Source organism: Netta rufina (assembly GCF_964035555.1).
Source record: "Netta rufina genome assembly, chromosome: 5".
Taxonomy (NCBI): Eukaryota; Metazoa; Chordata; class Aves; order Anseriformes; family Anatidae; genus Netta; species Netta rufina.
This window is the reverse complement of record NC_140128.1, coordinates 54,089,029-54,103,191: the sequence shown is the minus strand read 5'-3', so window position 1 is coordinate 54,103,191 and position 14,163 is coordinate 54,089,029. Positions and strand designations below refer to the sequence as shown.

The window sequence follows — 14,163 nt, the reverse complement described above, 5'->3', positions numbered from 1 at the left end:
TGAGACTTTAACCATTTCTTTTTTTTCTCCTAATAGCCATTTAAGAGTTAGATTGGGACACAAGAATTTACTGCAAGGCTCCTAAAAAAAAGTGAAAGCATTTAACAAGATTTCAAAGCAGATCGCCTCCAGGTCAAGTACTTAAAATACCATCCAGTCACAGAAACCCTTCAACAGCAACTTTAGTAACACACAGATATACAGTGTATTAACATATATTTAAGTTTTCTTGAAGATTTGAATGCTTTATAAAGAATTGAACAGGCCAAGTTACATCATTTTAAGAAACCCTTTTGTTCAAAGCAGGCATCTGAATGGTACTTCAACAACTGATCTTCAAGAGTTACTTGAAATAGAAATTTGCCTACAATCTTGAAACAGAAGTTTAGAAGACTCATTTGCCAAGTGATTTTATTAGGAGAAATGTTACTCACTTTGTAGCATCAGCAACTTTGTTCCATCACAATTTACAGACAAAGAATCTAGAAAGAGTTCAGCTTAGAAATTAAGCTGCTAATTTAAAATGCCTGAAGAAGTTTAATATTATCTACCTCTATTTGAAATTCCAAACTAAGCCAATTGGATTTTATGCTCAACTCAAAAGGGTTGCCTGTACCAAATGGTAACTGCAGGAAAACTGGGATTGGCTTTAAGCTGCTGAGCATAACAGCTTCTAACTTACAGAGTGCAAGTGGCAAGGAACGACCTGGGAGATACCAATTTGAATTATCATACCTTTCACCAGTTCGTTTATAAGCGTACGCAGGTAGTTGGTTTGTTTCTTTTTTCCTTCACACACTTGAACCACATCTGCAAGGTCCTGACGCACATCCTGAAGCAGCTTAGCTCCCATTTTCACCTCTCTCTCAAAGAACCGGAACAAAGGATCCTGATTGACAAATTTAAAGTAAGCTACAGATCAAAATTCAACAATTTTGCTGGAAAACTGGTAGATGAAGACTTTTAGTTGAACAATTAATGCAGACCACCTGTACTGACACCTTCCAAACAATTGTGGATTTCTTGTCATCAGCTACAAAAGGGTCTTACCTACCATCCTAGATTAAGCCTTTAGAAGCAGTTTGGCAATCGCAGCCATATTGAATTTCAATGAGCTTATTCCTGAGTTAGTGCTTAGATTAATCCTGTCCAGATCTCAAGAGTTTGCCCCTGCAATTTGTTCTCACTTAGCAGGAGCTGCTGCTGTATCTCTTCTCACTGAACTTTAACACAAAGTAATATGTGCTGGCTGTAAAGGTAGTGCCATAAAGAACAGTGTGCTGCAAGTACAAAAGGAAGCACTTGTTTCTTGCTACCTGATCACAGAGAAGCTTCAGAAGCAGTACCTGTGATAGGCAGTTTACAATTGTATTTCTTTAAAGAATTTCCCAGAAAACACAGGACCAACTTCTAAGAGCATTTCATGAAACCTAGTGGGGCATACGCGGGGTTATGGCAGTCAGAATCAGCATCGATACAGGTTCCACCATCCTGTGCAACAGCTTAATTGGTACTTGAAATCAAAATGCACTTATTTCGCACATTAGAACTTGTGTGATTCCTATGTCCATGTTAGATAAAACTTAATTCTTACCTTAATGTTTTCCACAGTCCGCTTCAGATGATTTAGAGTTTGTGGGATAAGGTGAAGCCAGTTAGAGGCTGTGGTATGCAGTGTTCTCATCCAGGCTGGGCGACCATCTGATGTAGAATCTGTTCTTGTCTTCTTCTCAGTTTCTGCATAAGCTAGATCATCTTCATCCTCTAGCATCTGCATTTTCAGCATTTTACTGATCATATCTATGCCTAAAACACAAAATACGCTGTTAGTCAGAGAAGCACTGTCAGTTTAAATTGCAGAGGTTAAACTATGTTGAGGGTGGAGGGGAAAACTGAATTCTTCAGCAGGACTTTTATTTCTCTTCTGCTTTTTAGTTCAACCATCAGCTTTCCTATCTACGTAAGACATTGTTAAAGTTCTGTTTCTTACCTTGTGTGGTGAGAAGAACTTTCTCTGCGTTATTTGGCAGGCCCAGCCATGATGGTGTCTGTGTATCTGGCAGCATCTCAACCCACTGGACAAATTCTTCACGCCTGGAAGTCAGAATTTTGGTATTCATTAGAAAGCTTCCCCCAGTCATAACAGCACAGTAATTCTGTGCCCAAGGCAAATGTTTACACAGCCAAATTCTAGCACACAAAGATACAGGTTATGCTTTATATGTTTTTGTTTAAAAAAAAACCAAAAAACTTTTCAGTTGTACACAGAGATCAGGATAAGGAAAAAGATACCTGATTCCATCTGGCATCTGAATATCTTTATGTCCATCAACTTTGCAAGCAAGTTTGAATTCACTATCAAAGCTCAGAGTAGTAAACAGACGCTCCAAGAAAGTGTTCAATAAACGTTGATCAAATTCATTATCAATGCGGCCTCCATAGATAGACTGTGCCATCAGTGTCTTTAATGCAGACCAGGGGATTTTATCAGGTGAAATGTTTTGGCGGCCCTGTGAGTAAAATGCAATGTAATTAGCAGGAAAGCATCTTTTCCACCTCTCCTCTGCTAGAGGAATCGAACTTAAGAACTAGGTTAAGTTGCCACCAGCTTATTTCAGCCAACTCATCTACGTTACTGAAGGTTTCCAGAACAGACTTCCTCAACTGAAGATCTTAAGTAATCTAAATTCTATCTGTACCTCATGTACACAAGACTACTTGCCTTTGCTGTATCATCCAACCATGTATCTACTGTGTCACAGGCAGATCTCAGATCAGATTCTCCAAATTCATACTTCTTGGACCAACCCAGCGGAGCATAGCGCAAACGCTCTTGGATAATTGCATGGAACCAGGCAAGGAGGAAATACAAACGAGCACGTTCATTTGGAGACTAGGAAGTAGAGGAAAAAAAAATACTCTTATTACTCAAGTGAATTGATAAAAATCAAAGCCTGCAAAGCCTGGCTAGAATATGTCACTTTTAATGCTAGATTGCTACCAGAATTGTGTATGTTCTATCAACAGATGGAGCAACTACTATTTTACTACTGGGTGAACAAGACATTTTATCATCTTTCTGAAGTACAATTTTAATAACAATCTGACATTTACATTTTACCCATACAAGTCACAGCCTTACCTTGCACATTCTAGAAACTGGAATGCTACTGAAAGTCCTCAGCATGTTTGCCTTTACACCAGGAGGAGGTTCAAACACAAAGATTCGGCCAGCACGTAACAAATTCACTGGCACCTAGAAGAGAAAAGGTAAGCCCAACTCCTTTAGCCTTCACTAAATTAAGTCCTTCTAACAGCACAGTTTGCATTAGCTTCAAAACCCCAGAACCTCATTGTAAGCACACAGTGAAGTCCTGCCTGTCTTTGGGAGAGTGGGGGAATCAGTGAAAGGAATGCTATGAAGTGTGCAGGTACTCTTCAGTTACTAAAACCCAAGGCTAGTAACTACTCTAGCAACATGTGTTCTCCTTCTGTTAATGCAGGAAGGCAGTAACGACAAATCCTTCCCTGGGTAGCGTTCTTGGCTCTGCAGGCCAATTGCTGTACCAGAGCATCATATTTCAGATCAGCATTACCTTGGGATTGATCTCCATGGTAAGGAAGAGTCTGAAGCAAGCATGAGGTTGCAGGGAATGCAGTTTCTTTTCCAGTTGCATGAGCCAGCCAGGAGCCAGGTGAACATTCTTCAGCATTACCCATCTATGAAATTTTTAAACAAAACGAGTGCTTTTTAGCATACAACTTATCTATCCTGGTTATTATCACCACAAAGAGTAACAGAATCTGGTATAAACGCTTCAGGTTTTCCTCCCTCTTTTAAACCTTTCTTCTCCACAGAATCAGTTACTGCTGTAACTAGCTAACTTTCCTGTTCTGTGGGTACAACCTACCTCTCTCCTTGAAAATACTTGTTAAACACCAGTTGTAAACAGTTGTGTTTACATTATTTTAAATTTCAGTTCAGAAAATTGGGACTGTTTTTTCTTCACAGTTCTGTCTATTTAGCCAGTAGATTATTCCCCTCCCAACCCAATTCACCTTCCTACTAGACAGTATTCTGGCTTACAAGTAGATAGAACTTACCTTCCAGATTTCACTGCTGTGTTTATTGCTTTGTCTGCTTGGTTAAACCCTTCAGCAGAGCCTAAAAGACAGAAGGTTACTTAAACTCTTACTGCTAACAAATTAATTTATGCTTAGATAATGAGAAGTGGCATGTTCTTACCTATGGCAATAGAAGTAATCTGTGTGTTCTGCTCAGCTGCAAGGTCTTCAACATGACCACTGGCATCATAACCCGGCACTGAGCACATCAGCACAGGGGTATTAGGTTTCACCTATTGTACAGTAAATTTAAAAAGATACAAAGCAGTCAGTACATGAATACATAACAAGTGCAGTAAGCTCAGTCTTCCTTCCCTTTGGCCAGCTAAAGACATTACGTTACTCTTATTTTTTCTTGTTAACAAACAGGAAAACAATCCATTCTTCATACCACAGGCAGAAGCGTTAAGTAGAAATGTTCTGTGAACAGGTTTACTCATGATGGACCTCATGCAAAGTGGCATCTAGCATTACATCAGGAAATTAGCCTTCCAAAAACATGCAGTTTACCTCTGTATCTACGATGTGCGTCAGATCTAAGGGCTGTTCCATAATGGACATGAAAGACTCTCCAAGATTTGTTGAAACGAAGGTATGAGCCATTGCCAGCAGACGATCTGGACGGAAGGCCTGGATCAGAAGCAAGCGATGTATGGCCTGTCCAATAGGAGCTGAAAAGGGGAAACGGAATTGGACAGGTAAGAAACCAACCCCCAACACCTACCTCTTCTCAGTTCTCCATTCAATTTTTCCTGTCTCATTTTTGAAACTAAATGAAAGATCTTTTGCAACATATTAATAATGGAGTGCTTATATTCTGTGTTCACCTGGACAGTCCAAAGAAATGCACCAGTTTCAGTGGGTTTGCTTTCCGTGACATTTTAATTACCTGCTCAGTGTCTCATGTTCTGAGCCCTTTAAAAGCCTACCTTAGTAGGATGCTTCATGACTGTACCAAAATGCTACAAAACCTACAGTCTAGAAGTGCCATGCTACGATTTTAAGCTTCCAGACACAACAAATCTCTTCACATCATCTCACTCATTCAATAACCTGCTATTGTTGTTTTTAAAAATAAAACCAGACTACGGTTCTGCTGCAATCCCACGTTCATGATTTTCAGAGTCACTGAGGTCCAAATTCCAGTTCTATTTTAAAATTGCTTTAAAATCTAGTCAGTTTTCCTTAGGTTGAAGTTAGTAAAGTAGGAATGGTGTGGACAATAGTGCAACTTAACATACTTGCAGGTTTTTCTTCAGTCCAAAGGTACGGTACAGTCTGCTCTGGTGAACTGCTATCCAGCCAGATACAGAATTGCTGTATTGAAAGAAAATGCAAAATACCTGAAATAGAGTTTCATGGCACCAAAACTGTGCTATATAGTCTAGGTCCTGCTCATGATGCGACAGAGATCTTAAATTTCAGCCTTAAAATGTAGAATTTAATGCACTGAAGAAATGCTCAGCTACATACCAGCTTTCAATAAGCAACAAAAGATTGCTAGTGTAAGGTTTTATTTAAGACAGTCCAAGCTCTAACAGCCTTTCATTTGCAAAATCCCCTCAAGTTTTGTTTTTTAATAGTAAGTAGTTAAATGTTTAATCAATGAAATGTACAACAACTATATAAGATTTTTCCCATTTAATGTTCACATTCTACCATCCATCGTTAATATAAAAACTTCAGCTGAGTACCAGATGCAGCAGTTGAGCTTCCATCTGCAAGTAAGTCTTGCAAAGCTAGTGAGGGCTAACAGTGCTAAACAGAAGCATTGCTATAGCAGACTAGTTGTCATATTAATTAAAGTCAAACATTAAACGTAGCATCACATCTTGTCTGACACTCCATACAGTTTGGTCTTGTTGATAATAACTGGTATGAATGTTTCCCTGAGCAAAACTGCACTTGGACAATCACATTTACCAAGTTTTTAACTCTTCATTAATTCTTCAAGAGCCCACCATAACAATGTATGTATGGCTAGGGCTGCTCCCCTCTACTGCCTAATTTTCTACTGTATCACTGTGATGAGATAAGACATCACACTTTCTGTCTGCAAAAAAGCTGACTGCAAACTTGGATTAACAGTGAGATGAATAAGCTGCTTCCAAGGCTGAGTGATGAACAGTGCTGGTATTTACAAATCAGGTTTCATAGCTTGATTACAAATGAAGAGCGTTCACATTTTCCCAATGACCACAACTAGTTAATCTATAAGGCTTCCTTTCTCATACTGGGAGACCTTACTCATAGCATGAAGTTCTTAAAGCAGAAACCCTAAAGCCTAACCAAATAGCCTGATGCAGAAGAAAACCCAGCCAACACCTACCTCATCAGCCTGAACTTTTGAAACAAGGTCCTTAAATGCAGGAAGGCAGCTCAACCTCATCATTGCTTCAGTTTGCTCTACAGTCAAACCATTGATTTTTGGGAGAGATGCAGTGTTTAGTACAATCTCCTTTCCTCTCAAGAAGTGCTGGAATTCTGCATCATATGTAGGCTCCCTAGTAAGGGAAAAGAAGGCTTTAGCTCCATGTTGCCTTTTCAGTACAGTTTTTCAACTGAAGTGAGGTAAGAAAATGAACATTTACCCAATAGTGCCTTTCAGTTTAATCCGGGCCAGCAACATAGCAAATGTTATATGATCTTGATGCAGCATGCCACGTGCCACTCTGTTGAAAGCCACCTACCAAGAAAATAGCAGAATTAGTATCATAAAGATTTAATTCTTAAAGGGGCCTTTAATTCTGGCCCCTCAAAAATTATTTAAGTACACCTGCTGAATAAAATACTGAACCTGAAAGAGATCCTTTGTGATGATTGAGAGACGCTGAGTATGGTCTGTGATTCCTTTCAGATTTGGGTTCTCATACAAGACATTGTGATAGATGTCCAAGAAAAACTGGAGAGAGTATTGGTACAGGAAGTGTATCTGAAAAACAAAAAGAGTTTGGTTTCCTCTCTAGAATTCCACCAGTTTTGATAGTCAATGGCATATGCCTATAAAATTGCAACATGGCAGCTGGGACTGGAATTAGGAAGTACCTACTAAGCTTTGAATAGCAAATAAACGAGGCTTCTGGCAGGAAGGAGCACTCATCCTACCTGCTTCAGTGACTCCATAGTAAAATAGATACTGCTGCATGCTGTAGAAAGAGGCAAGTACTGCTGAGAAACAGTCTCCACTTCTTGCATGACGATATCAGTCTCCTCTACTTTTCTAGTAACCTCTGCTGCTTCCTTCTTCAGGTTCTCAAGAGTTGTAATGATGGTATCATCATCCAGGATACGTCCCTTCACTTCATTAAGTGCCTGGAGTAGGGATTTTTCTAACTGGCGCAAGCGCAGCTGAAATTCACCTTAATTAGAAGAAAAAATTAGGTTATACATTGTATAGATGTGCTATTTTTCCAGGAATTGTGTATGACTTGGCACTGGTCATGCTAAAAAAGCAAGGGTATCAACTATAAAGGTGTTTCACTGTGTATTACTATAGCTAACCTACTGTATCCTTTTAGAACAGGAGGAAGTTACTTCAATTTCAGTAAACATACCCTGAAGCTTGAGGAGATCAGAGCGTTTTTCATCAACATCTGGTCTTTCAGCTTTCAGGACTTCATTCAGACACTGGCTCTGTAAGCTGCTGCGAGTTACTGTGAAGTTCACAAATGTAACACGAGAGCAGAGGTCTGGTGGGAATTCAACCTGTCACAGGAAACATAAAAAACTCTCAGCTCACTGACATACCATTTCTACAAAGGGGACAGCTTTGAGTTTTGCTTACTGTTGGATCTCTGGTGGAGAGGAAGATAACGAAGGACGGTGACAAATCAATATCTTGGTCTCCCAGTGTAATCAGAACTCTGCCTCCAGTTCTCCGGACTTCACGATTCAGAACGGGATTCAGAACTGGATCATAGCTCTCCACATCCTAAAAACAGAGATGTGTGAGAGAGAATTTGTTATTTTCCTAGTGTTCTCTAGCTAACAATCCCAATCCAGCTACAACTAATGGTCTGGTAGTGATCAACGTGCATTCAGTTTGGAATACAGATCACATTTAGAAGCTTTAGATTTGTAGCTGAGTTACACAAGCCCAGAGTTTAGGCCATTACCATACAAGGCCTCAGTAGGGGAGCACTGTTAATGGTCTGGTTGTGTTAGTATTAATACATAATAGGCCCTATTCTAAGCAGCACAAGCAACAGTTGCTGATCTCATCTGTGAGCTAACCCTTTATTTTCCCACTTCTATGCTAAGAAACAAAAAATCTCAGAAGTGGAAGCCAACTATTCCTAGTTGCCTAGTTCTTTGTATTACTGGAAGTTCTTCCTGCTACTCAGAGTAGATTTAATTCTGGATAGCTATGCATATTAGCCACTATTAACTACAAGCAGAGACAGCACGTGGGAACAAAGGAATAGACAAGCTTCAAGTCTAAAATGAGTGAAAGTACGGAAAGAACACTTGAAAATAAAAGCATTTGATCTTGAAATAGTAGAAAAAGGTAGTGTCTTCTGCCTGCTTATCTCACTAGTTTTATTTTTCTCAGGACTAACTCTTCACATTCTACTCAGTATTAATTAATAATGGTTGGAAAATGAAGTTATTTGCATCTTACTAACAGAAAAACTGCAAATTTTTCTAGTACACAGAGAAGAATTCAAGAATTGTAAGTAGTTTCTACATGATCATGGAACAAACCTGGACAAGAAGCGGGTTACCAAATCTCAGTGCACTTTCCAAGTTCTTCCTGAAAGCGTCATCCAAGAAACTAGTACGAGTTATCTTACGGTCTTTGTATTCATTCATGATAAACTCTGTAGCTTGCCCAGAGGGATCGATGATCAATGGATACCTAAGTTAACAATCAAACACACTCATTATTTGGGTTTTGACTGCAAACAACTAAGCATTTTTATGAATTTACATTGCACTGTTAGTCACAACTCTAAAAGCTTGCATATGAAGATATGTTGGACAAGTTCAAGGACTTATTTCAGATTTCAGTTCAAGCCAACCTAAGTCATCACCTAAGTGCAACAAAAGAGGCAAGCAGAGACGAGTGAGAACTTTTGTGTTTACATTTGGTTGAGTAGCTTTTATAAACATTAAAAGCTCTCACAATAATTAAACAGTGCTCTGAAAGAGTTGTGAATTCTTTGAAAGGCACAAGAGCCTGCCTGCTGTGAGAATGCTGTTCTAGAATTCTGTGTCTCAGAATGAAATACCTGTTGAACCGCTTGAGCATAATGGCATTCTCAGTGCACAGGTCATCTGCAGGGAGAGAACTTGCTTGCCAGCGAAGCCGCTCATCTGCGTTGGAAAGGTACTCTGTCCTTGCAATGTCTGTACGGAACTGCAAGAAGAACATACCATTAGCATTTGACTAGAGATTCTTAGCAATCTTAAAACTTCTTTAGGTGGTACAGAGAATTGATTTATGGTTAAGTTGTCATGATGCTATCTTTACCTGGATATTTGCTTGTTGCAAATGGTGAGACCATGTAGTGAACAAGTTTTGACGCATCTGCTGATCGAAGTAACCAGCATAGGCAATAAAAGCTCCTGAAAGCAAGCAGTCTCCCGCAATAGTGGACATCTGGTTCTTGAAAGTTTCACTTGTCTTCTCCCATCTTTCACGTTCAGCAGAAAGACTCTTGAGAAGAGCTGTACTACGGTTGACCTAGAAATAAGTGAAGCAGTGTCTTTAGATGATGTTTTCTTATAGTATTAAATGTCTCCAGGGACACTACTTATACTGAATCTAAGTCCAATTTAAAATTAAAAGCTTAGAATTAAATTAAATTTGTGCTTCTACACTCCAGTGTTAATTTACTATGTTGGTATTCAACTGTTATCTTGAAGAGTTTAAAAGGTTAAGTAGTGGCATAGTAGTGACACGCTAGTGGATTAGACCAAATACATGAAGAAATTCTTCAAAAAAATGAAAGTCCTACTGCAATATTACACTACAAGCATGACTATTTCCAAAGGCTTCCCGTTTATTTTAAGCCTGCTGTGAACTGTCTTGTTAATTAACTAGCAACATGAGCTGACATGTCTAACTCTAGCCAAGTTTCAATAGCTTAAGAAGCTGATGATATCTAGGGATGAAAGAGATAGCTCATATGCACTGTAAAGAAGCAGCAGCCCAGTTTCCTCATCAGAAGGAATTTTGAAGAATGGTTCAATTTCGAACTGTCAAAGGTGAAGGAATGGAAAATCATAAAAGGTCTTACTTTTGCTTCTACAGCAGCCAAGTCTGCCTTAATAGCCTGAGCCTCTGAAATCAGTACAGCGTATTCTTCTTTGTAACGTGCAATGCTGGCCTCGAGATCACGAATCATCTGCTCCACTTCGTTTGCTTTCTGTTGGTTGTCTTTGGCATCATCCTCCAGCTTCTGCAGTTCATTGCGTAGAGGTTCTACTCTTTTCAGCATATCAGCATAGTTAAGCTGCAAACGGTAAATAAGTCCTTTATGCTTTCTAAATTGAAATGTGTTAACAAGAACCCCAGCATGCAGGAATACACTAGCAATTCCATCTTTTCAAGCTTAAGTAACTGCGATCTGTAGAAGAATTAAGGGCAGCTTAACAGAAACTAAGGACTGTCTACCAATTTCTAAGACTTTAGTTTAAACCAAGTCCAAGAACAAAAGCAATTTTGCAATTGCTCTGTAGACACACAAGAGATTGAGACCACATTGGTTAGTGTGTGACACTGTTTTGCTGAAATACTTAAGCAGATGTTCATGCCAGTACTGAGGTCACCTGCCTCTCCTAGAATAGCCAAGCCACAGAACAATTAAGATAGGAGCAATTGGCAAGACTGAAGCTAAATTGAATTTCTACACATCACTACCATTCATAGAAGCCACAGTTTTAGCAAGCCAAGCATACTGTTGTGTTGAACATCAGCAGGTGAGTAAAACCACCCTCAGGTATCTCACACTGGGGGCACCTTCCCCAAAACCTGTTTCCTTTAGGAAACCATTCAAGTACTGAAAAGTCTAACTAAAAGACCTTAACAGAGCTGTCCTGTGAGCATACCCTACTGTGAAGCTAGATGGAGACAACAGAAGTTTCACTAAGAGGACTGCAGTGCATTTTCCAGCATTTGTCTTGCTGAAAACTCAAAGTAACTGTCCTGTAAGATCACACTATAGAGAAAGGAACACCTACTGTTTGCTGTAAAGCAAACGTTTCTTGGCACAAAAAGTATACCACAACTGCCAATTAGTTCTCTGGCACAGTACTACACAACCCAAATGCATCCATATGAACCTTCTACCAATGTCTTTGAAGCAAAATAGCTTGCAAAGTTTAGCTGAATAGAGGTAAATTCAGAGCCTTTAGACCCTTGTCACATGCCTTCAGGCTCACTCTTCACCTTCCATTTGCTTTCCTACAGTACTGACTTTACCTGTGCAATTGCCCATTTCACCATAGGCCCACAGGCCAACGATGCTCTGTTTACAATTTCGTAGTTGTAACTTGGATTCGACAGGTAGTTTTTCTTCATCTTCTCCCGGATGGCATCACTGCAAGAGAAGTTTTTAGAAACAGCATGAGTCCACTGAATGTTGGCATGTAGGTGTTCCGTGGTTTATCTTTCGCAATTGGCAAGAATATTTCCTAGCAATTTTGCTGATGTTTTAATTAGTTCAAGACATTGTATCAGAAATTGTCAGAAATTGTATCAGCATGTCAGCGATATAAGGATATTTAACATATTCTTGTAACTAGTTGATCACTAACTGCTTAACTGCTCACAGGATCACAGAATAATTTGGGGTTGGAAGGGAATTCAGGAGGTCTGTACTCTAACCTGCTCAGATGTTAGGACACCTAGGTCAGCCTGAACAACCTGTTCAGTTACTCCTGGAAAACTAGTCTCAGCTAGTAACATGGCTTTGCACAGCAGCATACAGATTTGAAATTCTGCCTTGAAGTTATTCAATAGCAGTTGTTTTGTCCCAGTGTGCATGATACACCTTTGCTGCAGTGGTCTGTTTCCTGTACCACCTACATTACAAGCCATCGTTACAAGCAGGAGTAAATCAGTCTCAAAAGAAGTCCAGTGCTACTAAAGCAATTAGAGAAAAAGTCCAATTACAACCTACCACGCCTTTGTGAATAGTTTATCCATGTAATGCACATTTGCACTTTACCTGATTTCCTCAGCAGAGAAGTTAACAATGGTTGGAATGAAGTTCTCTCTCATGATGATGGACCGTATTTGTTTCCAGTCGGTTGTACTCTCACCGAGCAGCAGGCAGATGGACTCCAGTGCCAGCTTCACTGCTGCAGGTGGATTAGCCATAGAACGGACTTCTACCAGGTGCTGTTTCTTTATCGACTTCACAGCTAACCAATGCCAGAAAGGTGATGAAAGTTGATTGGGAGGAAAACAAACAGTTACTGAAGTCTGTTCAAGTACTGTGGATCTATAAAAATGCTTCAAGTTTCCAAAAGGAAGCTGAGCTTTTTTTTTTTTTTTTTAACGGAAGTAGATAGTACTGGATATCAATCAAAACTACTGTATCACAATACAAACTTTTACAAAAGTTAACCTGCCAACTGGCCACAGGCAACTTATTTTGCTGCCTTAAAATTATTTATTTAAAGCTTTATAATAAGAATGTTTCTTCTACCCAGTTTTACAAAGGGAGAGTTTTAGCATAAGCTGTCTTTGCCATAATAAGGCATCATCAGCCTTTCTGATTACGAGCTTTTGTTATGAATACATAGACTGAATAACTCTACCTGGTCTGCCAGAAACAAAGCCACAAGTCATAATGAGTATCAAGTATCAGCTCAGTACTACTAACAATACAAAATCAGAGCTCAAATACTAGGAATTTCTGCAACATTGTTCAGCTCCATGTTAAGAGCTGACACTATTATCAGACAGGACCAGCTCAGACCACACCAAAACACATTCCCATATACTTCAGTTCTAGTTCCAGTCCCACAGTGTTATCTTTTCATATGCTCACATACCATTCTGAGCTTCAATGACAGCAGGCTCCACCTTGTCAAGGTCTTCTTTCACACTCATCTGCTTGTCTGCAATGACCTCCTGCTGCTTGTGCAGCTGTTCCTGGATCTCCTGACTCATGACCTAGGTAGAAGTTTCACAGAGAAAACACTGCTTTTTACAAGTTGAACTTCCTTAAGTATTTCCTCTATAGGCTCTAATGTTTTAGAAACAAGAATATTTACTGCTTACAGAGATTTAACAAAGATTTTTACCTTTTTCTTCTCGGCTTCCTGCTGATCTTTCACCATCTTTTTCAACTTGTCATTGGCTGCTGCATTCTTCACTTCCAGTTCCTGACTCTTTATTCTTAGGTCACGCCGCAATTCTTCCACCTAAGACAGAGAGTAAGATGGGAGAACTCAGACTAAACATGGAGATCTATTTTATCACTCCAAGCCTTATAAAAGGTAGTTTTAAAGATAAGTACCTGGTCAACTGTTTCCTTGATTTTTCTAAGGCCAACATTCAAATGCATTTGCTGTTCCTCTAATTCACTTCGCTTCTCATTGAACAAGTTGGCATAATGGTTGATGAAATCTAAATAGTGGCGTGGTGTGATTGCCATGGTTCTGCCTCCTCGTTTTGCCAGACGAGCATTAGCCTTTAGGGAAGAAGGAATTGTTGATTATGCATTGGTTTTAATGCTATTTAAGTGCCCAAAATCATGCTTTTTAGGGAACTGGTGCACGATGCTGTGGCACAGCGATCAGCACAAGTTCAGCAATGTTAAGCAAACATACCTGATGAAGAGTCTGATGAACAAACACACAGCTATTAACAATAGCCTCCCTGTGTGATGGTGGTTGTGGTAGCTTATCATACACAACAGGCATGTAATCAGGCACGATATAATTTGGTTTCTCAAGATCCATTTTGCTCGTGAACTCTTTGCCAACTTGGTACAGTGCCTCAGTGGACCAGTCTCCAAACCAGTTCAAGACACACCTGAAATACAAAAGCATTTGTGAAGGCTTCCCCAAAATACTGTTTTA

The 14,163-nt window shown here is 39.5% G+C and overlaps 1 protein-coding gene across 1 annotated transcript in view; it reads right to left on the bottom strand.

The window, feature by feature from the left end:
- DYNC1H1 (dynein cytoplasmic 1 heavy chain 1) overlaps positions 1 to 14,163 on the bottom strand; it is a 43,404-nt gene that overhangs the window by 2,129 nt on the left and 27,112 nt on the right. Inside the window, exons 48-74 of the mRNA XM_084287459.1 lie at positions 13,912 to 14,116; positions 13,599 to 13,772; positions 13,384 to 13,503; positions 13,132 to 13,252; positions 12,300 to 12,495; positions 11,552 to 11,669; positions 10,368 to 10,583; positions 9,599 to 9,811; positions 9,357 to 9,484; positions 8,830 to 8,983; positions 7,910 to 8,056; positions 7,680 to 7,830; positions 7,231 to 7,484; positions 6,923 to 7,057; positions 6,717 to 6,811; positions 6,455 to 6,629; positions 5,367 to 5,442; positions 4,636 to 4,796; positions 4,247 to 4,358; positions 4,105 to 4,165; positions 3,597 to 3,720; positions 3,143 to 3,256; positions 2,723 to 2,893; positions 2,293 to 2,510; positions 1,991 to 2,094; positions 1,595 to 1,806; positions 736 to 889 (exon numbers count right to left, since the gene is read on the bottom strand). Coding sequence (XP_084143585.1) covers positions 736 to 889; positions 1,595 to 1,806; positions 1,991 to 2,094; positions 2,293 to 2,510; positions 2,723 to 2,893; positions 3,143 to 3,256; positions 3,597 to 3,720; positions 4,105 to 4,165; positions 4,247 to 4,358; positions 4,636 to 4,796; positions 5,367 to 5,442; positions 6,455 to 6,629; positions 6,717 to 6,811; positions 6,923 to 7,057; positions 7,231 to 7,484; positions 7,680 to 7,830; positions 7,910 to 8,056; positions 8,830 to 8,983; positions 9,357 to 9,484; positions 9,599 to 9,811; positions 10,368 to 10,583; positions 11,552 to 11,669; positions 12,300 to 12,495; positions 13,132 to 13,252; positions 13,384 to 13,503; positions 13,599 to 13,772; positions 13,912 to 14,116 — 4,109 coding nt within the window. The remainder of the gene's footprint in view (positions 1 to 735; positions 890 to 1,594; positions 1,807 to 1,990; positions 2,095 to 2,292; positions 2,511 to 2,722; positions 2,894 to 3,142; positions 3,257 to 3,596; positions 3,721 to 4,104; positions 4,166 to 4,246; positions 4,359 to 4,635; positions 4,797 to 5,366; positions 5,443 to 6,454; positions 6,630 to 6,716; positions 6,812 to 6,922; positions 7,058 to 7,230; positions 7,485 to 7,679; positions 7,831 to 7,909; positions 8,057 to 8,829; positions 8,984 to 9,356; positions 9,485 to 9,598; positions 9,812 to 10,367; positions 10,584 to 11,551; positions 11,670 to 12,299; positions 12,496 to 13,131; positions 13,253 to 13,383; positions 13,504 to 13,598; positions 13,773 to 13,911; positions 14,117 to 14,163) is intronic.